Source organism: Manis pentadactyla, chromosome 4, assembly GCF_030020395.1.
Source record: "Manis pentadactyla isolate mManPen7 chromosome 4, mManPen7.hap1, whole genome shotgun sequence".
NCBI classification, from domain to species: Eukaryota; Metazoa; Chordata; class Mammalia; order Pholidota; family Manidae; genus Manis; species Manis pentadactyla.
In genome coordinates this window covers 177,595,819-177,622,361 of record NC_080022.1, presented here as the reverse complement: position 1 = coordinate 177,622,361, position 26,543 = coordinate 177,595,819, and the positions used below count along the sequence as shown (strand labels likewise).

The 26,543-nt window shown below is 47.8% G+C and overlaps 1 protein-coding gene across 2 annotated transcripts in view; it reads left to right on the top strand.

The window, feature by feature from the left end:
* Positions 1 to 26,543, top strand: part of PRKCA (protein kinase C alpha) — a 355,291-nt gene that overhangs the window by 303,425 nt on the left and 25,323 nt on the right. For both annotated transcript variants that reach the window (XM_036899733.2, XM_057501630.1), the window contains exons 10-14: positions 74 to 247; positions 2,457 to 2,548; positions 4,313 to 4,375; positions 5,267 to 5,405; positions 24,252 to 24,332. In XM_036899733.2, the coding sequence (XP_036755628.1) occupies positions 74 to 247; positions 2,457 to 2,548; positions 4,313 to 4,375; positions 5,267 to 5,405; positions 24,252 to 24,332 (549 nt within the window). The remainder of the gene's footprint in view (positions 1 to 73; positions 248 to 2,456; positions 2,549 to 4,312; positions 4,376 to 5,266; positions 5,406 to 24,251; positions 24,333 to 26,543) is intronic.

The following is a 26,543-nucleotide window of genomic DNA, read 5'->3' as shown; positions in this document are numbered from 1 at the left end:
GCCTGGTTCCTCCCCACGCCCAGGACCAGACAAACGCTTAGAAGTTTTCAGGTCATTCTTCATCCACTGTCAGGTGATGCTTGCTGACAGGAAGGGAACAGAAGAACTATACGCTATCAAAATCCTCAAGAAGGACGTGGTGATTCAAGACGACGACGTGGAGTGCACCATGGTGGAAAAGCGAGTCCTGGCTCTGCTCGACAAGCCGCCTTTCCTGACCCAGCTGCACTCCTGCTTCCAGACAGTGGTAAGGACCCAGGGGCGTGTGTCCATGGCACGGCATGCCGCGTCACCTCAAGGGCTAGCCCTGAGCCAAAGTGTCCTCAGCCTCTGGGTTAACCTCACCCCTGGAGAAAAGGCTGAGGAAAGGACCCCTCAGCCCCGACTGGTCTCTGCCAAGCAGAGGTGCCTCGGGCAACCTCTCTCTCTTGTGCTGTAGGGACATTTGGGCAGCCCCTCCCTTTCATATGCCCTGCGTAGAGACTTGGCATTAATTCCATTTAATTCAGCAAACATTTGTATCAAAGGTTTTTTCATACCCGGCAAAGTGCCGAGACTTAACGGTACAAAAAAAAAACATAAAATAACTCATACTCCTGGCTTTTCCCAGCTGCCAAGTGTGGGACTGGAACATTAGGACACCTGATTTCATAAAAGAGTGTGTTCTTGTTTAATACACACAGCAGAGTCAGCAGTCTGGCCTGTTTTGTACTCTAAGAAAGGTTTAAAAAAAAAAAAGCCCAAAGAACACTATTTTGTGACTTGTGAAAATTAGATGAAATTCAGACTTCAGTAAATTTCTGTGTCCATAGATAAAAAGTTTCCTTGGAATACAGCCCTGCTCATTCGTTACCTGTCAACTGCAGTTGCTTTCATGCTGCAAGATCAGTGGTGAATAGTTGCAAGACACACACAAAGCCTAAAATAGTTACTGCCTAGATCTTTGCAGAAAACGTTTGCTGAGCCCTGTCATGTAGTACAAGTAAACAGAGGACCAAAAAAATCCCAAAGCTCTCATTAGCCAGTTGTGGGGGCAGGGGGCTGGCATGGTGCTTCCAAGGGGCTTGCAAGAAATATAAACATATGGATGGCACCATAGTGAGGGATTCCCAAAATTGGGCTTTCCACTCCTTAGCAGCTGTCCTTTTTAAGACATGACAAAATAATCAGTAGCTCTAATTGTGACTGTTATGATTATTACTATTTTCAACATCCTGATGGCCAGAAGTTGACTTTCTGTTTTATGCCTCCCTCAAATCTCTTGGGAGTCACCCCCCAGTGCTCTTGGGTTTTAGAATCTCAGACTGGCAGCACAACCACATACAGTCTCAGGATGAGCAGTGCGCCACAGAGTCAGGTGCCGGCCACCACGCGTCAGCTGGACGCTGATGGCGCGGGTCAGCTGCCTGCTCCCAGCAGCTCCAAGTCATGCCAAGGAGAGAAGAGCAATAGGCTGGGAAGAGAGAACCATGTCTGAATCCCAGTCCAGATCCTGTAGCCCTTGTTGTACTGATTAAGCTCCAGAAAGCTACAAAGCATAGAAATAAAGATGAAATTAAAGCTCATAGCAGGAAAGCTGGAGATGGAAGTTCCCAGAGCTGTTTCCTGGCTATTAGCACCGGCTTCATCATTTTTTTCTCCCTGGGCAACACTTTAATATTTAATAACTTCTGTGAAACAGTGATACTGTCTAGAAGAGAGCAGAGGTCAGCTCTTGGTGTGCTGTGCTCTGAGTTATGTCACCTTTAAGCCCCTCAGCCCCTCCATCTGCCCCATGTAACATCCTCATAAATATGCAGATTTGTTTGGTTCTAGGATGTATGCCCTTTGTGGGGCCAGCACTTAGCATACCAGTGACAGAGAAAATAAGAAACAATATTTGGGCATATTATGGATGCAGCAGCACATTTGATTAGCCTTCCCATTTATGGTCCCCTTCCCCGGAGTACATAGCATTGGGCATTTATAACTTAAAAGCCCAACCTAACTCATGAGATTTATTTTCAGGAGCATCCAGTTAAATACATTACTGCATTACTATGGCATACCTCCTAGACGCTGCAAACCAGAAGCAAGGGTTAAAATTGGATAACAGGCCCATGTGGATTCTTCACACCATCCCTAACTCAGACTTGTGTTAGGGGTTCAGGAGAAAGGAAGAACGTTTCAAGCCCTTGCTATAATAGGGAGCATACAGAACAGGAGGGTGCAGACACAGTGACAGAAAGCTATTATTTCAGAGTTCTGTAATGACTTTATGCCTCCCAAGACCCTCATGCAGCAGGGTTTATAACTTACTCTTTATTTTGGAAAAAAACTTTGAAGGGCTCCACTGAGCATATCTGCCGCTGCACATTTTGCTAACTAATGAGAAAGCAAAATGCAGTCTAGAAAAAGGGAAGGGCGTCGTGTGCTGGTGGAGGGGCCCCGCTCACACACTAAACCTTCGTCTCCAGGATCGGCTGTACTTCGTCATGGAATATGTCAACGGCGGGGACCTCATGTACCACATTCAGCAAGTAGGAAAGTTTAAAGAACCACAAGCAGTGTGAGTATTTTCTTCTAAGTCCCTTAATTTAGACAACACAGGACTTCCAGCCGGGACTTCTGGGTGAAGTCCCAGGGGGCAGATTGACTGGCAGGGTCCATCTAAACATTGATTCTACTTCCAGGAAGTTGGAGATGCTGGTCTCCCATCACCCGGTCCCATCCTTGTGGACTGAGCCAGCCACTTGTTACCAAACATGGTCACCGCACACCCACAGGGGCACCAGGCATTGGGGGGCGGGGGGTTGAGAGGGTCAGGCGGGAGGTGGTCTGGGGAGCATCGTGAACTCAGTTTGGAAGGTCCCACTGAGATGCACAAGTCAGCGGCGTAAGAGGGAAATGTGGGCTTCAGGGAAAGTGGGGAGCCCTCCAGCCACAGTGGGGAATTTGATACCTGAAAACTCATCCTGTTTTTAGGAGGCAGGAGGCCACAGGAAACTCAAGCTCATCTAAACACACAGCTATTTCATCTCCCTCAACAAGGATGCATAGTGAGCATGTCTCTGATGAACCAACCAAGTTAGCAAATGTTAATCGGACTCTGGCCAATTAAGTCCAAAAGATAAATCTGAAGAACCTTTGGCCTGTGTAGGACCATCCGTCCTGGGAAGATTACCTGAAGGCAGAATAGGGAATTCTTTGGCAGCAGGCTTAAAAAATGCAAAGGGGGCTTTTGTATTTTTACTTTCACTTTTCAGTGTTCAGAAATTGCCTGTTCTTATCCCTGCTCTTACATTGTTAAAAAGCATTAAAATGCTGGGATTATAAAATAAAATTTGATAACACAGAGCTATAAAGAGCAAATGGCAGAATGGCCACTTTATACTATGAGGTAACTCAGAGGTGTCCCGGGCAGTATCCTTTCATTGTATTTGTGTTGCTGGAGAGTTTTCATCTTAAAAATACAGAAAAGCATGAAAAATAATGTAACAGTCGCCTATAATCCCATCTCTTCTCCCTCCCCAGTTCCGCCCTTCTCCCACCAGCCCTCAGAGGTACCCCCACCTCAAGAATTTGGTCCTACCATCGGGGGATTTTTCTCCACTCATGTTGATGTGTGTGCTTATTTTAAGCCTCCTGGGTGTGATGTTGGCATAGCCTTGAACCTCTCAGACTTCAAAGATTCCTAAATGCTATGCAAATTCTAAACTATCCTTCAGCATTAATTGTGAGTTTCAGATATTAACTTGTTAACAATTGTGAACTGATGGCAGTAACTGCTTTTGATTATGAATTATTTAAAAGCATAAACTCAGGCATGAGTCATGGTATGTGGCCCATTTATCTCAGCACTTGGGGTGGGGGTGGGATGAGGAATCTAGCTCATCACATGCTATACTTTGTCTTTGAGGGAATAATTGTATTTCAAACACTAATATATTCTGTCCATGAATAGGAAAATGGAAATTTTCTCCACTCTAGTCCAGACAGAGAATAGTCTAACAGCCACTCTTTAAAATATTGCATTAGGGATTTCTTCTAAGCAGTAAATTACCTGTCCAGCTGCCTCAGAGAAGAAGTACTTGTTTCTGGGTAGGTAATAAACCAGTCTCATTGATTTGTAGTGGCTGTATCATCCCCTGGGAAAGTTGGGATAATAACATGGTAGGGGACGGGCGAAGGGGTGGAATACCATGTGCAGGGCAGTGATGACCCCTAACGGTCTTCAGTTCCTTTCCCTCTTCGACGCCTGACCTGGAGGGTACAAGGTGTCTGAGGGTCCAAAGAAGCAAGTCAGAAATCTGACAAGCATTTTCTTTTGCAGATTCTATGCAGCAGAGATTTCCATTGGATTGTTCTTCCTCCATAAAAGAGGCATCATTTATAGGTGTGTATGGAAGCTCTGCCACTAGCAATGTTTGAGAGTGTTGCTCGACCTCTGTGGGCATGTAATCCTATGATGGGAACCTAAGACCTGGACTTGAAAACCCCTGAGGTAACAGAGACCTGCTGGGACCCACTCTGCAGCCTCCAGGCAAATCAAAACCATCTTCTGATTTCTGGACTTCAGAAGATTTTACATCTCATGTCTGCCTTCCATAAGAAAACATGCTTTTCTCTCCAGTGACAGCCCCTTCCTCTTTGTTTTATTTAGAATGGAGGTCAAGGGACCGTGGAAACCAAATTTGTGTTACAGGTGCTCAGCAGGAGAAGAGCATGAGGAGCTTGGAGAGGCAAGGGGAAAACTCGAATTACATTCTTTGGGTTGTTAGCTATAGTGAGGACTAGTACCAAAGAAAGAAGAGCATCTTCCAGTATTAACTGAAAAGTAACTAAAAGGACAAGTGGCACCAGGCAGAATGGAAGGGACACATGTGTGACACAATGAGATTATTCTAAGAAGTTTTATTGTTCTGATTGTACATCAAACCCGCTGTGTGGGATACTAATAAAGCAAATAACCAGGGTCTCCCCAGACCTAATAAACAGGAACCCCTGGTGATTCACATGCTCGACCAAGGTTGGGTATCACTAGTTCAGCCATTTAGTCATTTATTTCAGTATGCATTTATTAAGTACCTACCATATCCTAGGCACTGCATTAGGCTTCAGAGATTTTAAAAACCAACCATGATAATTCCTGGTCCCAGCTCTCCCAGGACTTATAGCTGGTATGTGTTGAGATGGTACTAGTCAGATATCCTTCTGACCCACCAGCTCCTGAGCAAACTGTGTCATGTCCTGGGAAGGACACTGATACTGTCCTGCTTCCTTGCAGGGATCTGAAGTTAGATAATGTGATGCTGGATTCAGAAGGACATATCAAGATTGCTGATTTTGGGATGTGCAAGGAACACATGATGAATGGAGTCACAACCAGGACCTTCTGTGGGACTCCAGATTACATTGCCCCTGAGGTAGGGACCCCGATTCTCCTTGTTTTCTAGAACACTGCTTTCAAAACTGCAGATACAACCCTCTCGTTGGGGCATAGAGTCATTGGTGAGTCACTATGTCAGTGTGTGGGGTCATAACCACAAAACAGACTAAATAGAGCCAAATAAAAAAAAAAACTGAGAGTGCATTGCACATGATAAGGATATGTCTTGTTTCGTGGGACTTTTTCATTATGTGTGCATGTGAGCTGGTTGCATGGTAAAATGTATTTCCTACATGATCATGGTCAAAACAATTTAAGCAAGCCTATTAGGCAGAGAGGAGGATCTTGCTTGTAAAAATGTTCTGCATGCAAAAACTGGGTCAGAAGGTGGTTCCAGTGGTGGCTTTTAGCAAAATCAGAGTGATTAGTGGTCTAAATGACATGTTGAGACTGATCATGGTGTTTAATCAAGGAAGACTGCTTCGATGTGGTTATAAGCAAAGTGGTTCAAGATTTGTATTTACTGCAGTGACTGTACTGTTTTGTCTTGTTATAACACACTGGGTCATTCTCTTTCCTGCATGCCAGTGATTGGACAGGTTATAACCCTGGGTAGCCAACTTTCTATCCACATGCAGCCCCGTAAATGAAAGAGTCTCTTCCCATATGAGCTCCCGCGTGGTGGAAAGTAATAGATGCGAGGTTAGGCCAACCTTCAACCTTTTGTAGAGCTCTCATATTAGCTATTGGCAGCTTTTGTGGCATTTCTTCAACAGATATTGCCCATGCATCTTTCTCAGTAGACAGTAGTTATAGTGGAAAAGATACGAGCTCAGAAATCAGGCCAATGTGAACTTCAGTCCTGACCATTATTTACAGGCTGTGGGCACTCAATCTAGTTACTTAACCTCTCTGAACTTCTGTTCTACAGTGACAAGTTAGAGAACATATTATCCTTATAGAATTGCTCTGAGTACAAAAATGCCTAATACAATGTTTTGTGCCTCAGATCCTCAGCAGTAGTCATTATTCCAAAAGGGATGCTAATTTTTTCTCTTTGTTAAGGGTTTTTTTGTTATATGCCTAGACAGTGTGGAAACAAAACATCTACTTAGGAATTGAAATTTGGAATTACATGGCCAAAGGTGACATGTTCTCTTGATACCTAACTTAGTGGGGGTTTCCTCCAGAACATCATACATTAGTATTTTCAGCATAACACGAGCTTAACTAGTTGTATTTTTCAAACATGAAGAATAGAGAGGCTGTATGATAAAAAATGCAACCTTCTAATGCAGTATTTATTCCGAAGCCTTCTTCTGACTGATGTGTATTAAGCAGGCTATGATTATGAGCTATGCCAGCTCCATTTCACACCCACCAGACACTGTAAAAGCTTGGTGATGAGGAATGGCAGCATTTTTAGAAATAAAATGAACTTCCTCATCATTAAGACCCAGCCTCTGCCAATCAAATACCTTCCTGTGTTCAGTAACACCTCAGCCTCTGAGAGCATCTGACAGCATTCCACATAGATGAAATTTTTCCAAATTACTGAAGTTTATTATGCTTTTTTTTTAACGTTCCTCATTATATTAGTTTCCTATTGCTGTTATAACAAATAACCATGGACTTAATGGACTGAAACAATACAAATGTGTTATCTCACAGTTTTTGCCATCAGAAGTCCAAAATCGGTCTCACTCAGTTGAAATCCAATGGTCAGCAGGGCTGCCCTCCCTCGGAAGCTGTGGGGGGATCCACTGCCTGCCTCTTCCAGCCTCTGGGGACTGTCCGCAGCCCTTGGCTGGTGCTGCCTTCCCCATCCATGCCAGAAGAGTACCACATCATAAACCGTCTTTTCTAACTCCAACCCTATATCCTCTCTCTCATAAGGACCTTTGTGGTTACATGGGGCCACCCACATAGTCCAGGATCATTTCCCCATCTCAGAATCCTTACCACATCTGCAAAAGTCCCTTTTACTAAGCAAAATTAATATAGTCACAGATTCCAGGCATGAGGAAGCGCACGTCTTTGGGGGAGGGGGACATCATTGTTCTGTCCACCATACTCACGATGGCATTCTAACTATTTGATAACCTCCCACCTTCCCCGACCAAGGACAGCTAAACATACTTCTAACACCTGGGTAACTTTGGACCTCTTTAATTTTTTAACTTGCACTCATCTGTGTGTATGTTTATTTCATTCTGCACAACTTGATCACACATGCAAGTTCACATGTCCAGGGCCACAGTCAAGATTCGGGACAGTTCTGTGCTCGTTGTCTTTTGATAGCCACACCCACCTCCCTCCTGCACCCTCATCCCTGACCCCTGGCTGCCACAAATCTGTTTTCCATCCTGGGACCTTGTGATATAAGAACGTTATATGATGGAGTCACACAGTCTGTAAGCCTTTGAAATTGGCTTTTTCATCTGAGCACTTTCTAGAACTGCAGCCATCATGCTCAGTAGTGACTGTTTCTACCATTTGGTCAGGTTACCTACACATCCCATGCCTCAGTTTCCTGCCCTATAAAATGGGGATAACGTCTGCCTCATCAGGGTGCTGTCTGTAACTTGGCGTACTGTCACCAGGCAAGGTGGTCCTGCCATGGGTATCGCTCACTCAACTCACTTGCCACATTGGGTCTGAGCCCCTTGCAGCCTTCCTTGGTTAGTCCTCGTAACAAACCCCGTGAGGTATGGAACAGGAAGCGCAGGTTTCAGAGGAGGCGCCTGAGGCAGTAAGTCATGGTCTAAGGCCACAATACTAAAATAATGCCAGAATCAGGCTTCACGACAGGCTCAGAGCATCTCCACACCCTTGCGCTGTCCACTGAATTCACTAAACTCCTGCTCCAAGCCTGAGCAATTCGTGCATTCAGAGAACATTCTGCATTCTCACTGCAAAGCACGGTACCACTGGGACACGGAGATATATCAGGCAGGGACCCTGCCCTCGAAGTGTTTTGTAGCCTGAAAAGGGGACACTTGTGCTTCCAAACAGGAAACAAAACTTGATTAGATTCTGGTTGACTTTCATTGGAAAAGAAGCCACACTACTTTAGGGAATCAGCCAGGAATACCTTCAAGTCATTTCACCTTTTGCTAGCATTTTTCTCATACAGATCCAGGAATTTGGCATATTGAGCCATAGGAATAATTGCAGAATGGAGGAAGACCATCTAGGTTCAAGGTGTCTGAACTTGCTCAGAGGTTAAAATAATCCTGTCCTCTGTGTAAATCTTCCTGTCAGGCAGAGGCAAAATAATTATCTAAGATGGCAGTTTCCTAAATAGGCGAAGCGGAGGCTTAAATATTTATGGCTGTTTGTTCAAAAACCTTGAAATGGATTAGTACTGTAGCGTCTCCTTAACCAGTGAGGATGAGCTAAGGCAGAAAATGTCACTAACAGATAGGATTTTAGTGTTGAAATGGACACCCGTGAACAGGGCACTAATCAGAAAATAATTCCTGAACCTGACCTCGCAGGGGTGCTTTGCTTCAACATAGAAAATACTCTTTTGGGGTCTATGAACATCCCTGAGAAGCTGAGTAGAAGCTTTATCTAGATTTAATCCCCCATTGAAGGTTATTCCATGTGAGAACCAGTCACAAATCAAGTGCCTCCCAGCAGCCAAGAATCAGACTGATACTCACATTGCCCACTTTTCCCGGAAGAAAGAGAAGCAGCAGGGAAAGTATTTGCTTCTGGCTGGGGCTCCTCTGAGTACCTCCTGCTAGAGGTGGAGCAGGCTTTTAAAACATGTGCTATGGGGCATCCCTGCTCACAGCCCTCCTGTGGCAGAGGGGCATGTTAGACCACATGCAGGGGATATCACCTGTGATGTGGTCACTGTCTACTCCAAACCAAGCCCTCTGAGCACATCTTCTAGTCTGTTATGTTTTATACATGAGCAGAGGTTAAGTGACTCACCCACTGTCACACAGCTGGTCACAGGCAGAAGTGCAATTTGGACCCAAGACGTTCTGACTCCAGAGCCCATATAGTCTTTCCACATGTTGCACCATCTCCAGAAATATGAGAAGACTCCCCAAATTAAAGAGCAGCTGACCATGAGCACAAAGATGCTAAAACCATCTTTGGCGTCTTTTAGGAGAAGACGTACAGCCATCCATCTGAACTGGGATCAGGGGCCTGGGTCATGATCAGACCTTTGCATCTCTAATGCAGCCAGTGACTGGGGATTGTCCTCTAACTGTTAACACTGGGCAGATCCCATAGAAGCCAAGGGTGAGCCAGCAACACCAAAACCCCTCCCCCACACATGGCATCCCTCCATCAGGCATTCACTGAGTGTCTACCAAGTGCGCAGGCATGCTGGGCATGGAAGGGGAGACTCACGGGGGCCTGAGAGAAGTGCCCGGAGCTGAAACCAGTTAGAAGTGGGCCTCTGCAGCCCAGGAGAGAGGAGGGTTGCAAGACACAGATTTAGAGACAGTATTCCCCTGCGCAGTGACAGAAGGCACCTCCAACGCAGCCAAAACCATGAGGGGAGGATTCTGCAAGCATGCTTGCCTTACGCAGATGTGCAGACTCCTGTTGGTCTAAGGGCCAGGTGAGTACAGGTGGTTGGAGGCTATCCTGGGGCTGTGGCTCCTTCATCCCAATGGGAACACAACCCAGTATTGCCCATCAGCAGCCAGAAGTCTGCCTGTTCATGTAAAATTTGCCTCATTGTTCAAAGTTGGCTCTAATGTGTATTAAGAGAAATGGATGCCAGTAAGATTCAGCTAATGGACTATCAGCTATGACCTCTCTTCTGGAGGGGGTCCAGGGTCACATTTGAAGGGAGCTACATATTAGGGATAGGAGGAGAAGGACAAGGGATGTCCAGCAAGGCAGAAGAACTGTGGAGCTGTAGTCTTGGAAGGGAAGTGCTCAGGGACACAGTGGCAGCCAGAGACTGCAGAGGTCAAGGGGGTGGGGTGGGGCGGGCCCTGGCCACAGGGACTGGCGATCCCCGAAAGCAGGGTCTGCTCAGGGTCAGAGTGGAAGCTGGGCATCAGCAGCCAGGCTGGAGCCCTGTCCTGGGGGGGAATCTATGGAAATTAGAAGGAGAGGAGGTAGATGGTCACTTCCAGGAAGGCTAGGTAAGGAGGCATCAATTAAGCTGCAGAAATGTGAGCATATTTCTAAGCCAAAGGGAAAATGCCCAGAAAGAGGAAAAGAAAGAAGCATAAGAGAGAGATAGAATATACCACATGCCAGGGGGAGCAGGACTAGGGACCCACGAGGAAAGGAAACCCTCCTCCTCGAGTGCGGAGGAGGTGGAGGTTGGGTGGCAGAAAAGCTGGCACTGCAGAGGGCGAGGCCAGGAGGCATGCAGCATGGGCCTGGGGGTGGGGTGTTGGGTTGGGAGTAGATGTGTGTGGATAAAATGAGAGTTCCTGTGGCCAGGATTCTCACCTGGCCCTGGTTGGCTAGCCCACTACACACATGTGGACCATACGTTGCTATTGACTCTATATAAAAAGCTCTGCCCAGTGGTCTAGGCGACACGGTGGCACAGCTGCAAGGCTGCAGGAGAGCAGAGCAGAGGCTGCAGTGGTGGCAGCGCCAAGTACAGAGGCCCAGAGCACAGCTGTGCAGGACGGCTGTGCGGGCAGAGAGGCCCAGAGGCAGAGACCAGCCTGCTGCATGCAGACTCACCCTGAGTGAACAGGATTCTAGTGACTGACCTGCCACTGTGGAAATAAAGTTGGGTATAACCCTTTCACCCCAAGAATGTTCTGCTGTTATTTCTTTGGTCACATTGAATCCGTAGTGAACTTGCCCGGGGCTGAAGCCCACTGGCAAGGCACTGTGGATGGGGGGATTTGGTGGAAGAGGACAGAGGGAGGCTGGTTCACCGAGTCCGGAAAGAGAGGATTGTACAACCAGCACCCCATGCCCAGTAACTCTCTCCGGCAGTTCGTGGTGGTCCTGGTACTGGGGGAGAGGGATTGCTCGGTGCTGGGACCTGTCCAGGTGAGGGTAGGTGCTTAAGGAGTCCCCTGCAAGGCTGACCAGAGAGTGGGAGCAGGTGAGCGAGGCGGGACAGCACTGAGGGGCGGGATCCTCAGAGCACAGAGAGCATGTTCTGTTGTGGTGGGGTGCGTGGGGATGAGAGCCACAGAAGGCTGTCAGGGCTGGGTGGGGGGTTCACTTCCGAATCGGGCGTCCTGGAGAAGCCGAGGTTTTCCCAGTAGCCTGAAACCCTTTGTTGTCTGGCCTCCTTTCTCCCATCCTGATCTTTCTAGACCAGCTGCACTGGCTTCTTTAAGCTCCCCAGATTTGCCAGACTTGATCCATCCTGGGCTTTTGCTCTCACCATTCCCTTCCCTGGGATGTCCTGCCCCGGGTCAGAGCAGTCCCTCCTGCGCCTCAGCTCAGATGGAGCCCGCTGGGGACCCGTGGGTGCAGCTTGCTGCGGAGGAGGGGCGGCAGGCACAGAGCTGCGGGCTCTGGAGTTGGGAGGGCAGGACTCTGCAGGAGGCAGCAGAAGGGCGATGCCCATTTGGTTTGCCAGTGGGTTTCAGCCCCGGGCAAGTTCATTATCGATTCAGTGAGACCCAGGAATGACAATGGAACGTTCTTGGGGTGAAAGGGTTTATACCCAACTTTATTCCATGGTGGCAGGTCGATCACTAGAATCCCGTCCCCTCAGAGTGAGTCTGCGTGCAGCAGGCCGGTCTCTGCCTCTGGCCTCTCTGCCCCCACAGCCGTCTCAGCCCCTGTCCTCAGTGCTGCCACCACTCGAGTCTTGTCTCTGCTCTCCTGCAGCCGTACAGTCCTGCCACTGTGTCGCCCAGAGCACTGGGCGGAGCTCTTTTATAGAGTCAACAGCAACATATCACCCACCCGTGTATAGTGAGCTAGCCAGCCAGGGCCGGGTGGGAATTGTGGCCATAGGAACCTTCACTTTATCCACAGGCCCCGACACGGGACAGGATGCAGAGGACCCCTGCCTCATGGACTGAAGACAGCTGATGTGCTCAGGGCCTGGGTGTCCAAAGCCGATGGGACATCAGCCCGGGCCCCAAACAGCCCGAGGTGCCAGAACATTGACCTTCCCAGAGGCTTCCCTGGCTTTGGGGGAAAGGGTCATCAAGAGGGGTCAACAATGAAAGGTGGTCTACAAGTTAGATGAGAAAACAGTTGGCACGGTGCACCCAGCCGGGCAGTCTGGCAGTTAATTAGCACTTGCTAAGGTGAGAAGAAAGGGGGGAAAAAAGGGGGGGGAGTCAGTCTTCACCGCAGATCAGCATTCTGACCCCAGGGCCTCACACCAAGCCCGGGCGGGAACAAGGAAAAACGCTAGTTTAGAGAGTGAGTGGGAAAAGCAGCAGATGACCCTCCAGGGAAGGTCACGGCCCCACGACTGTGGCATTGTAAGAGAAAACCAAGCAGTCACCCTCCCTCAAAGAAATATTTAAAGAGCCAAAGTCAGGCTTTCCTTCAAGTTTCTCCTTAAACCGTGTGACTCCCTCAGATCCTTTCTGGGAATCGTGTTGCTTATGTTTTGTCTGCCCTTGGCTCCTTAGCTGTCTCCTGATTCTCCTGGCCTCAGAGTTGAGTCAGGTCCGCCCCGTGCCCCGGGGGCACCATCACGCGGCAGTGCTGTGCTCCCGCTCAGGGTAACGGGAGTGGCCGCCAGGGCCTCCTGCTCCCACCCTCCTTTGCAGGCTCCCACCGGGACAGTGGCTCGCCGGTGCCCAGCCGCCCCCTTCCCAGGGCCTGCCGCACAGCCCTCCTCCTCTTGATTCTCTTGAATCCTTGGGTCAGCTCTGCACAGTTGGTGGTGTTGCCTCGGATTTTCAGATAAGGAATCCAAGGTGCAAAGAGTTTTGTTCATTTTTCTGACAGTCCCAGTTCAAGGCGGACCCAGGGCCGAGCGGCTTCTCCCCGCGGTGTCTGCTGTGTTGAGAGGAAGGCCCTGCAGCTGCAGGCTCGCTTGCTGCCCAGAGCATGCCTGGCTCCACAAGCCCAAGGGAGCTGCTCTCACAGGTCTTTTGCTTGTTTTTAGGGCCCAATATGCTCTGAAAAGTTTTTACTCCCTGTATTCTGTGCCTACATTCATTGGCTCTGCTTTGGGGGATTTGCTAAAATCCTGGGAAAGTGGGTTCAAAATTTCTGACTTGTTTCACCTTTTAGTTTATAAATTACCTGTACAATTGGGGTGAGGGGGGCAGAAAGGAGTGGGTGGGTATCCTGAGAGAGACCTCCAACATTTGCTCATCTCCTAGGATGTGCCATGCACATCTATCTGTGGCCTCGTTAAATCCCTACAATGGTGCCCTGAGGTCCGTGGTATAATCCCTGTTTTACAGACAAGGCAAAGGAGATGTGGAGAGGAAAGTGTCCTCTCCACGGCCCGTACAAGCAAGTGGCACAGCTGGACCCTGGGCACCTGCTCCCAATCTGAGGCCTTTTACCCTGATACTGTCAGTGGCCAATCTCTCCCCTCAGGTTATCACTTTGCACTCTTTTACTAAGCAAATCTATAAAGGCCTGGTAAACCTCCAGTTCTGGAAAATCTTTTATTCTGGCTAATAAAGCTCTTACAGGCACAAAATGTATCCCGAACTCCCAGTTCATTCCTTTATTGCATGATAATAATTTTGTCTGGTTGCACAGTTATGGTCAACAGCTCCCTGTTCAGCAGAGAGGCCTGAGAGAAGGAGCCTTCCCACGTGGGCCCTGAGCTGGGACCCTGGCCCGCCTCTCCCCAGCCCCAGCCACCCCAGGAGGGAGAGTGATGGGGCTGTGGCGGCTGAGTGTGAGAACCCCTTGACGAGAGACTGGAGGGCCGCCAACAACACACTGCATCCCAGACTGACTCAGTTCTGTCATGATTTCACCCCAGGCAGACTTAATGTCCACCCCCAGCGGAAACTTCCTGTGTGATTTCAGGTGGCTCTTCATTATTGTTTAGTGAGCTCTGATTGTCACTCGGCTCTTTTAAGAACTTGGGTTGTCATCTGTAAAATGCGGATAATCATAGTACTTGTGAGTTCACCCATAATGGGATTAGCCGGCCTCAGAGGAAGCCCTCTGTAAGCCCTTGTCCATTATCTAACCGTTGCATCTGTCGTGATTCTGTGAGTCGGGGCTTCAGGCAGGGCTGGCTCCTTACTGCTGCCGGTGGGGTCGGCTTCTGTGGTTCTGCCGGGTGCTGGAGGATCTGGGGTGGCCTCAGGCTGCTGTCTGCTGGCCGAGGTCCCCCAGGTTCTCTTCGTGGTCTTTCTGTGTGGTGCCTCCAAATCCAATAGGTTAAAGCACTTAACATGGTGACTAGCTCCCAAGAGAGCAAAAACAGAAGCCGTAGGCCCTCTAGGCTGCACCTGGAACACACCTGTCTCACTTCCCCCACACTCTAGAGGTCCCAACAAGTCCCAGATTCTAGGGTAGGGGATATACATGCTCCAGCTTGAGGGTGGGGGGTGACATTGTCACACTGCAAGAGGGCCTATGGGATGGAGCATTATGGGGGAGTGGCCTGTCACACTGCAGGAGGGCCTATGGGATGGGAGGTAATTATGGGGGAGTGGCCTGTCACACTGCAGGAGGGCCTATGGGATGGGTGGGTTATGGGGTGAATGGCTTGTCACACTGCAGGAGGACATATGGGATGGGCAGGTTTGCTGTAGTCATCTTTGAAGATAGTCTGTCTTCAGAAACAACTGGTTTTGAGCTCTGTGTGGCTGCCAGAAGGGTGCTGAGCACACACCCCTCGGAAAGGGGAGGTCCCAAAGTGCCTGAGGACCCAGGCAAGAGGGTTGCCCATGTGTTAGATCAGCAAACTTTTTCTGCTAAGGGCTAGAGAGTAGGCTTTGCCTTAATCTAAATTGTAGATTTTGCTAAGAGGCAGAATTGAGCAACTAACTATTCTTGCCAAAAGGCTGACAGTCTTTTTTACATTTTTCATTTTACATGTAAAAATATAAAAACCCTGTTTAGCTCACAGTCTGTACACAAACAGGAGGCGAGCTGGATTTGGCCTAAACGCTGACAGTTTGCCGCCCCCGATGTTAGAGTTCTCCTTTGGGCCTCCTCAGCCTTTACTCTCCTTATAGGGCCAAAGGCACGGGCCACCGGGGGCCTAAGGATTCCCTTTCAAGATCTACATGGGCCTCTTCCCAAAGCCATTCTTCCCGGGGCACACCCTGCTGGTGGGTGCGCCCCTGTATCCGAGCCAAAGGTGCTCAGTGGTGGCCGTATGCGGGGACTGAGGGGCAGAGCCCGGACGCGCGGGCCAGGTGCACGAGGCCCTCACGGATGTGATGAAGAGAAGGGGAGCGGGCCAGGTCTCCGCCTATGAGAGTTCCATGAATTCTGAAGTCGAACTGGCCTTCCAGGTTGTCAGGAAGCATTATGGACTGCCATGCCCCCTCCAAGTCCTTATGTTGTGCCCTACCCCTCAACGGGAGCATCTGCAGACATAGGGTCTTAAGCAGTGTTCATTGAGGTCATCAGGGTGGGGCCCTGTCTGAGAGGACTGGGGTCCCCTTGAAGACTCAGAGACCCTGAGGATGAGCCCTCACGGAGGAGAGGCCCAGCGAGACACGTGGAAAAGGAGGGTGTCCGCCGTCGAGAAGAGCAGCCTCCCCAGAAACCAACCCTTCTGGCACCTGGAGCTTGGACTTCCAGCCTCCAGAAATGTGAGAAAACAAACCAGTGTGTCCGTGGTGTTCTATTATAGCCTGAGATAACGGATACAGAAGATACCTTTGTCAAGGTGGTGGGGGAGAATGGGCTGCATTCAACAGTTCATTGGCTTGGTTTGCAACATATGTGTTTGGACATATGGTACATGGACCTCAGTTACTCTCACTTCATTTTCCTCCCAACACCCCCCGCCCACCCTGCCCCCTGATGTCAGAGAGGGACCCAGCCTACGGCAGTATTGAGTCCTGGATTTGGGCCAAGTACATTTTTGGGGGAACCAAAATGTATTTTATATATTCACAATGAACACCACTGTCTCCCTTCTGAGGCAGAAAGGAAGGAGGAGTGAATGAGGGTCTCAGAGGTCAGAGGCAAAATCTCAGATGTCCTTGTCCCTGCCCAGCTTCTGCTTTCACAGAGTGGCTTTCCCAGACAGACAGGGAAAGCGAGAGCCAGGGTGTGTGCTGGCCCTGCCATGTTCCCGCCGTGTGTCACCACGTGTCCCTGCACGTCACCACATCTGCACTTGCCCTGCCATGACACCCCCGGTGGCCAACAGTAGTACTGCCGAATGCAGCAGTGCAAGGATGGTTCTGGGGGTAACTGGATGAATTAATTGATTTGACCTCTGTTCTTCTTAGTATCCCCCCATTCTTAGTGTATCTCACTATTGGGGAGGTTCTTGAAAATATCACGCTGAGAGAAGAGAGAGAATCTAAAGAGGTATTCAGCTTCTTTGATGTGACAAGAAATCATGGAAGTTCACTGGGCATCGGGCTGCAGAGGTTGGGTAATTCCAGTGAACTAAGATGGTGTTTTCCCAATCCCTGACTTCTTTATTGACTAGCAAATGTTGCAGAGGAGCTAGAGAGAGGTGAGCCCGAGTAAGAGACTAGAGCTTATGTGGAAGACTTATTTTACTCAAAACTTGAGTGGGAATGCTCTCTCACCGTGTGACTCGGTGTCATTAAAGCCTCATCTGCAGATCACAGAAGAATCACTTTCCACATTCCAGAATCAGAGAGACACCAGGTACAGGGGGCATCTTTCTGCCAGATCAAAAAGCTGGCACTTCATTCAGAATTTTACCTATGGCCCCTTCAGAATTGGTACAGCCACTTTGGAAGACAGGGTGGTGGTGTCTTTACTGTAAGATCCAGCAGTTGTGCATCCAGGCATTTACCCAAATGAACTGAAAATTTACGTCCATGCAAGAACCTGCACACAGATGTTCATAGCAGTTTTGTCATAATTGCCGAAACTCGGAAGGATCACGATGCCCTTCAGTAGGTGCATGGACAAATAAACTCTGGTCCACCCAGACGATGATGGAATATTCCTCAGCACTAAAGAGAAATGAGCTACCAAGCCATGAAAAGACAGGGAGGAAACTTAGGTGTCTGTCACTAAGTGAAGGAAGCCAATCTGAAAGGCTGCATACTGTATGTTCCCAACTACATGACATCCCAGAAAAGGCAAGTCTGTGGACACAATAAAAAAGATTAGTGGTTGCCATAGGTTAGTGGGGAGAGAGAGATGAGTAGGCAGAGCCAAGGATTTTGAGGGCAGTGACACTATTCTCTACAATATTACAATGGTGGATACTGGTCATAAGACATTTCTAAAAACGCATAGAATGTGCAATGCCAAGAGTGAGGGCTGATGTAAACTATGGACTGATGAATGGATGATAATGAAGTGACAGCGAAGTTCAGTGGTTTCACTAAACGTACCACTGTGGTCCAGGAGGTCAGTTGGCCGAGTCATCAGGGGGAAGATTGTATTTGCAGGGACGGGTATACCGAAACTCCATGTGTTCCACTCAGTTTTGCCATGAAAATAAAACTTCTCTTTTAAAAAATTTATTAACTAAAAATTCTAAATGAGAGTCTGGGGTGGATGTGAGAATGGGGTCTGCAATCACCAGGCTCTGGGCTTTGCCTCTTCCTCCCTCCCTCCATCTTTCTTTCCTCTCCTTTCCTCCTTTTTTTTTCTTTTGCATTAATTGCTACTTAAAGCCCGTGTTATCTTTGTACCACTGGATCCTCTCCAGAACTTTTCGGGGAGCAGGACTCAAGTTGACCTGCTGTTGGCATCCATCCTCGTGGCAGAACATGAACTCAGAAGGTAGAGGAGGTGGTTACCATGAATAGATTTGAAAGCACTTTTATTACCATTAGAAAAGTCATTTTCTGTTCTCTCCACTCCTAGACAGAGCCACCGTTTCTTTCTAAATAGAAAATATGTAGTTTGGACTCCAGACTTTCTCATCTGGTGGCGGTTTTCTTTGTACTTAGGTAATGCATTTCATCCCAAGATTTAAAATATTGCAGATGTCTGTCGTGTGATGTACTAAGAACCTTGATACAGATCACATTTTGGCATATGTATCTGTTTTCATGTCGGTCTCCCTAGTTGGGCATACTCCCTGTGCCTAGCAGGGTGCCCAGCCCAAAGAAATGTACACTTGGCATACACAGCGTGAAGGGAGGAGGAAGTAGGGAGGGCGTGTTAATTCCAAGAAAGAAGAGAAGCCTGTGGTTTTGCTGCTAATTCTGTAAAAATTAATTGCCTGAGAGGGGGATTTTAAAATCTGTTTTACTGATTTCTATACCCCATGCCTAGAACAGAGTAAGCCAATATTTGCTGAAAGAATGAATGGAAGGCTCAATGTTGACTGAGAATTTCCAGGTGCAGTGTTTAATACATACTATGAATATAATCTCTCCCACCATAATGTTTCCTATGTCCTCCTGTGATCTGGGTTAGTTTACTGCCATGAATCACTTTCACCTGCCTGCAGTGCTGGGCACCAGTTCTTATTTCTGATGTTAGGCAGTTTGGAGTTTCATGTATATGTATGTGTGTGTAGTAAACACATTTTACTATACATGATGCCATTGAATCCCCTACTGCATAGTTGCTAGGTGGGTGCTGGAATTCCAGTATCACAGCTGAGCTTCCATTCCAATGGAAGCTCAGAGAGGCTAAGCAACTTGCCCAGGGTCACACAGCTCCTGCAGCGTAGAACGGGTCTCCTGCAGTCAGATTTGGAGTTTTCTTACCACAGTGTGCTTTCCATGCAGCGGCTCTTGGTTCTCTAGGCCTGGATGTGCCACTCAAAAGGAGTTTGATTGGGAAGCACCTTGACTGGGCGTTAGGGATGCATCACCTTTACCCCAAGCAGTTATCCTGTTTTTTTGTGCTCGGGTCCAAGCCAAGTGCTGCAGCAAGAGGACACAGGAGACATGGCTGCTAACCAGCCCAGTGACCTTCCACTTAGCTGGTCTGAACCTCAGGTTCCTTTTCTGAGCCCTGGAGACACTTTGTAAACCATCTCTAAGGCCCTCTCCAGTCTAGCAATCCAGCCACCATACAAGCCCTTTTGCAATTAAGAGGTGAGTGGGGTCAGCAGAGTGAGCTTGTTCAGACCCACCCATTTCTCCAACACAACCTGAGGGAGAGTCTGCCTGGCCGGGGTGGTCCTGGCACTGGGCACACAGCAGGGGAAGCGGGGGCTGCTGGCAGCAGGTAAGCAGGCTCAGTGGAACGTGGCACAGGCTGCAGGAGCTGCATGGCCCTGGCCGTGTAGGCTTGGAGGAGACAGTGGACAACTTAGGATCCCAGCTGTCAGGACAGGGCACCCAGAAGACACTTGTGCCCATCCTCTTTCTTCCCAAATGGCACTGCTTTGACATGTCTGTGTGTTCGACCATGTGCATAGAGGTGCCTCTTGTGTCCCATGTTCCCTCCTTGGGAATTTATGACAGTTTTCAGTCATTTTTCCATTAAAATAAAATATTTTTATTTTTGATGAAAGGGAGAGAGACAGTTTCCCTGAAATGGTAGAAGGACTTGAGTGTGTTTTATGCATAAAGGCCAGCGCCATTTTGGAAAGAGCCTTCTGCGGTTAGGCTGTTTATTGTAGACTGGGTTCTGGGGTTTGGCTGGTAAATAAATCTGAGTGAAGAATGGAGTCCAGTTAAGGCACAACCAGGAATAGAAGCCAGGGTCTCCCTACTTCTCGTCCCATGCATTCTCGTCCCATGGTACTGGCCCCTCAAGCCAAACCGCCGGAGCCGGGGTCCCTGAGTGAGGGGAGCACCTTGGCCATTCTGATCCTGTCAAGCATTTGAGTTCCTTGTCAAGAGTCACCTTCACTGGGTAGTTACCCTCATCACCACCTGGGGAACCGCACATGAGCCCTCAGTTTAGAAGAATGGCCAAACACGTGGATACCAAGGCCGACAGCCAGAGTTCACACCCCAGCTTTGCTACGTACTAGCTGTGTGACCTCAGGCAAGCTACTTAACCTCTCTGTACCTCATTTCCTCATCTTTGAAATGGGATGTCCTGCCTCTGAAGAGCCACGTGAGGGCTAAATAAGGTAACGGCACCTGGCACATGGTGAATGTCATGATGGCATGTCGGCTCCAGTCACCATGGCTGTTGCCAATGCCATCGAGAACCTCACCGTGACACCCTGAGTTCTCAAAAAAGCTTCTGAAGCCCCATCCTCGTTGGGACACCTTTGAGTATGTAACCCTGGCAGAGAGTGGAGGGGTGGGTGGCCTTAGAACCACGTCCTTCCAGCCACGGTGGCCCTTCGGCCTGGTGAGAGACAGAAGCTGCCCTGGCCCCTGTCGTTCCTGGTCTTGTACCCAGGCTGGGAGAAAACTCCTCTGTCTCACTTTCAAGACAAGCAGCCATTTGGATCGTCCTGACACTGCCCTCCCCCAAAGCCATCGGCTCATTGAGTGTAAGAATAATGGCCATCATGGCAGAGAGCAATGAAACTGCACAGCCCTGCTGGGGGCCCGTCTTTGAAGCGGCAGCTCAGCCTCCCGTGTGCAGGGAGACCTGCCAACCCAAGCCCTCCTTGCCAGAGCTGCCTCTCTTTTTGTGAGTTTCTCTGCTCTGGGAAGCCAGCTTGCATCCCAGCCCCTTGGCAGGGGCTTCACAGTGTCAGGAGTCCCTGGGCTTGGTGACAAGCCCCCATTGTCCCACAAGGGCCAGAGACATCTGCCCCTGTCCCCGTGGGGAGTAGACACAAGAGAGCCTTGAGGTCCATTCTGAGGTTTCTGAGGCGGGTCCTCAGCCCCAAGCCGGCTCCCTAGGCCGACAGGAGCCGGGGAGAGGGTCTATACCGGCACCGTCCCATCGGCATGGAGTATAAGCCAGACTGCATTTGGCAGTGGTGTTATTTGAAGTTCAAAATGAAACAGATGAAATTAATTTTAATATATTTTATTTAACTCGCTATATCCAAAATAAAAAATTAATGAGATACTTTGCATTTTTTGATAGTAGATCTTCAGAATCTGGCATGTATTTTACACCTAGTGCACATCTCAACTTGCGCTAGCCACATTTCAAATGCTCGGTGACCACACGTGGCCAGTGGCTATTGGACGGTGCAGGTTGTAGACACCTCACGAGGGACAGTGTAACCAGTATCCGAAAGTATGTGTTTCTAAATGTTTAACTTCAAACGGGAATTTCTAACACTCTCCCCTTTGCAATGAGGTTTTGGATAATTAGAGATTTATTAATAGCAGCTGATCATTGAGGGAAACATATGTTTCATTCTAGAAGAATTTGCCATGGTAAAGTCGCACCCCTCTACCTCCTAACTGGTATCTTCCCATTTCATCTAGTGCACAAGCCAGGGGTAATAGATCTTGAACTTCTCCAGGAAGACATGCTCCAGCTAATTTCTGAATCCTATCCTATCATTCAATTGAGGGCACTGCAGTGTTCAGAGTGACTTTGTAATCTTGGCCCGGTGGCTGAGCTGGCAGGCTCTAGGGACTGACAAATGCTGTCGCCAAGAAAAACAAACCATTGGCACTTGGCGTGCGTTTTTTGTGAGCCTTGGAGGAAGGAGAGGGTGTTGCACCAGGAGCCATAAGAGTTTAATGCTGTGGAAATAGAAAATGAAAAGCAAGTTGGACCAAAGCTGATACCGAGTCAAAAAAAAAAAACAAAAACAGGTGGCCATGGCTTTTAGGATTTGTGAATCATTCTGACCAGAAACAGGGTTTGCACACCCTTGACTTCAGACAGCTTTCCAAACTCAGGTGGCCGATTCCACCACCCAAGTAGAGAGGCTGGTTGGTGAGGCTGCTCGGATATCTGTAGAATATAGGATATGAAATCAAGTGTGACCTCCCACTGTTCAGCCCCCACGATTCATGCAGCATCAGGGTGCCTGTGCTCTGCCTGCCTGAAAAACAAACTTACTAGAACACTGATTAATGAAAATAAAGTGCAGGAACTAGTTTCAATACAGTTACAAGAACAAATTTTAATTCAGATGCTTTTGAAACATAATTGCAACAAATGAAAGGACTTCAGATCTCTAAATCTCAAAGCCCTTTTATTACTGTTTTATCAATCCCGGTATGAAAACCATAAGTTGTATTTTTAAAACAGACATGTCTCTATTCAGAGCACGGCTTATTCACTTTGGATAAGTCTCTTAAACTTCTCGCACCTCAGATTTCTCACCAATAAAATGGAAATAGTAATTTCTGCCTCATTGGATTATATAGACTGTGTGTAGAGCGTCTATTTGTGCTCCAGTGCTCAGCAAGTGTACCTTCAGTCTCCCAAAGAGAACGTCTAAGGTCCACTTGGTGAAGGCAGGCTTTGATCCAGTCATTGCCTGACTGGGAACTAGAAATGATGTGCACCATTTCCTGGCCCCAGGTAATACAGACTCATTTCGGTAGAGTTTTTTATGCTTATTGTGTGTGTATTTTCCAGGTTTTCAGAGAAGAGTGGTGTAGTTTTCAAAAAGAAATGAAGGCCTGCCTGTAGGTTCCCTTGGTTATCCTGTTCTCATCAGGGTAATGAGCTCCAAAGCTGCCAGACCCAAATGTGTACCCCCTGGGTGCCCCCCACCCTGAAGCACGCCATAGGCATTTGTATTCCTCATTCCACAAGGAGAAATATTACTAATACATTAAAGAAATGGTGATGGGCTGACAGGCAGAATGTTTGCCTGTGTCCTGGGACATTTAATTAGACATAGGCCATATAAAAAAAAAAAACAAAAACCTTAGAACACTTCAGAGTCCAATTTGTATGCAAAATGGCAGAATGGTTGTGCTGAGTACCTGTTAGTGTGTCTTTCCCCCGATCCTGGGGTGCAATCCATAGGTTTGGGAATATGGACATTAGGTACACAGTTTACCTGTGAGGCATGAAGCTGGTGTTTTAATAAGCCATGCCACACTTAGAAATTCAAATCAGTATTCCTCCCTTCCCCAAGGGCAGGTTGTAGGATTATTCTAGTACTTCTGATAGCCACAGATGTAGAGGGGAAGGTAGGGGGATGGCGCGTCACGGCCTGCATTTGGCCAATTCAGCATCCCTTCTTCTCTGCACCTATTTTGCTGAAGCATATAAAACAAATCTAAGACATCATGTCATTTCACTCATAAATACACCCATCTCTAACTGAAAAGAACATTTTTTAACTCATCACCTTGCCACATATCCCATCTACCATATTAACACTGATTCCTTAATATCATCTGATATCAAGACCATACTTAAATTTTCCCAGTTTCTGTTCTACAGTTGGGTGGTTCGAATCAAGATTCAGACAAGGGCCAAATATTACCTTTGACAATTCACATCTCTTTTAAAACGTTTTGAAACTTTAGTCATTCAACAGATACCATTGTACCTCTTGTGCTCACACAACAAAATCAGTCTCTAGTCATTCCTCCTCCTCTTCCCACTCTGTATAATTATCATTATCTTCTGTCATCTTTATCTTTTTAGTGAAATTCTATTAAATTCTGTTGCATAGTTTATGTTATTAGACCCCTAGCTCTGAATGACCTATGGCTTTTTCCAAAATTAAATCCACCTCAATGTCCAAATATTTTTCACCAATGAGGATAATTAAACCTACCTTCAGACACAACTGTGGTACCTCCAGTTGGATGCAGAAGAGTCGTTCCAAAGCAGGTGTTTGGGGCAGTGACTCATGGCGTGATTGTTCTCCACGTTCTCCACGTGTCTCATTGGAAGGGCCCTCTCCCCGTGGTGCAGAGATCAAAGACAAGTATGATCGCCACCTCATTTGCATGAACTGAGTGTGTAAATGCCTACATGCTTGAGTGACTTGTGCTTACACAGGCTTTTTTATTTGCTTCTAAACATAATCGATGTGTTTGTTTTCACCCAGATAATCGCTTATCAGCCGTATGCAAAGTCCGTGGACTGGTGGGCCTATGGCGTCCTCTTATATGAAATGCTAGCTGGGCAGGTAACGTTCCACTACATTTTGTGCTTGTTGATTGCTGGGTAATGTGAATACTGCAGCTCTGTTCAGCCGTGATAGCAGGACCTGGCAGTGTGGTATATCTGATGCTGGTCTGACTTCCTTGATCCAGGTGAAAGAGGAAGAAATTTGCCCTTGAAAGTAGATTATATTCAGGATGCACAGAAATTATCTTCTGGTTATAAAAACCTGAAAGCTACCAGCTGGAGTGTAAGCAATACAGCGTTTGCGTTGTACACAGATGCATCCTCCATGCAATGATGATGACAACAGCCTCTGTAAGTTGTCAGTTCTCAAAACTGGAGCTGGCTTATGGTTCCCTGCAAGTGTGTCTGCAAAAATGATGCCAGCTGCTGCCCATGTGTATAATCAGTATTATTATTAAAGAAAGAAGGCAGTTAAACTTGAAGATGTGTTTTAATAGCATCTCTCCATCTCCTCTTATCTCACCCTTGGCAATTCATTGTAATTTTCCCAAAAGTCCAGCAAGGCTGAACTTCCAGTTAAGAAAAGGCGAGCTAGGTTTCTCTTAGGAATGCAACATATATCAGATAACAGTTCATTAACGTAATACAATGGCCTTAATATCTGTATCACTAGGGTAAGTCACGCTAGCTGCTTTAACAAGCAAGCCCAAAATCTCACTGTCTTCAAACACCACCCAGGTTTTTTTTTTTCACATTCTTGGCACAGTCCTAGTGGTGGGGGAGGGGGAGACTGATCCACATGGTGACTCAGGGACCCAGGCTTTATTCAGCCGTTGGCTCCACCATTTTTGGCACCTCAGGTTCCTTCACTGAATCCTCCTTAGTCAACTGGCCGGTGGCGAGAGAGCAGGAGGACAGTTACACAAAACATTTAAGAGGCCAGGCTAAGAGGTGGCATGGGTCACTCTGCTTCCATTCCACTGGCCACGTGGCCCCACTGAGACGCAGAGGGCAGGGAAGCATAGCACACCTGTGAGCTTGGCCAGGAGAGGCAGGTCTGGTGAGCATCTATCAGATCTCTGCTGTTATACCCAAGAACGATTCTGCTGTGGGCAGATTCTTAAAACTCCCAGCACCCAAGTGCTGGGGCCAAGGAGTTTGACTCTCTGTAGCCAAAGCCTTAGTAAGAGAGAATGAAAAGAAATCCCACATTGAGCAGCAGAGCTACCCCCAAAGAAATCTCTGAATCATCCTTCCTGGGCAAAAAAGTCCCCCTGTCTGACATGGTATCTCTGTTGACTCATTTTTTCATTCAGCACCGACTTACTGAACGCTTACTATGTACATGCTAGCGGCCATAAACGAAACAGACAGAAAGCCTACAGTCTAGACAGACAGACAATAGATAAGTTAAATAAGGAAAACATAGAGTAGTGATAGGCTAAGAAGAAAAGTAACAGCAGGAAAAGAAGATACAGTTTTGGGGGAGGGTTGGAATTTTAGCTCAGATGGCCCAGGAGGGACCCGTGTAGAGATTAAGTTAAGACCAGAAGAAAGGGAGAGAGAATGTCCATGTGCACATCTGGGGATAGAGCATTCCAGGCAGGGGACACAGCAAGTGCAAAGGCCCTGGGGTGGAGTGTGTGGCCATGCTTAAGAAATGGAGGGAGGGGAAGCTGCCAGTCTGCCCAGCACAGAGTCGGCTAAAGAGGGAGTAAGAGGCCTGAGGTCAGAAAGCAGAGGGGAGCACCAGGTCTTGTGGGCATGGAGGTCATTGCAAGACCACTGGCCTCCACTCTGGGGTGGGAGGCCATTGATGGTCACCCAGTTATGTCTCTTCCATTACGTCTTCCATCTTTGAGATACAAAGGTAGTAAAAGACAGGACTAGCCTCCATTTGGTCATTATTTCTCAATGATTTTTAAACCCGATTGATATTTAAAAAGTGGTTTGTGTATTATTCAGGTTTTTTCCCCAATAAAATGTTCACCTTAGGCCAAATACCTCTGTTAGTAAACATGGAGAAGCAGGTTATAGAAAACCCCTGTCAATGAGAGAACAGCTGGCAAAACACAAGTTACCTGCTCCTGAAGTTCATTTCCCCTCTTTAGAGAACTTTGACAGTAAAATGTAAGGAATTATCGGCCCCGTGGGAGCCATGCCCTTCATGAAAGCATAGAAAGTGGGGTTCCCCTCCTTGGTCCCACTTGAATGTTCTGACTCTTGAGTCCGGAAAACAAACCCTCTTTTCATTAAGAGTCACATTTGC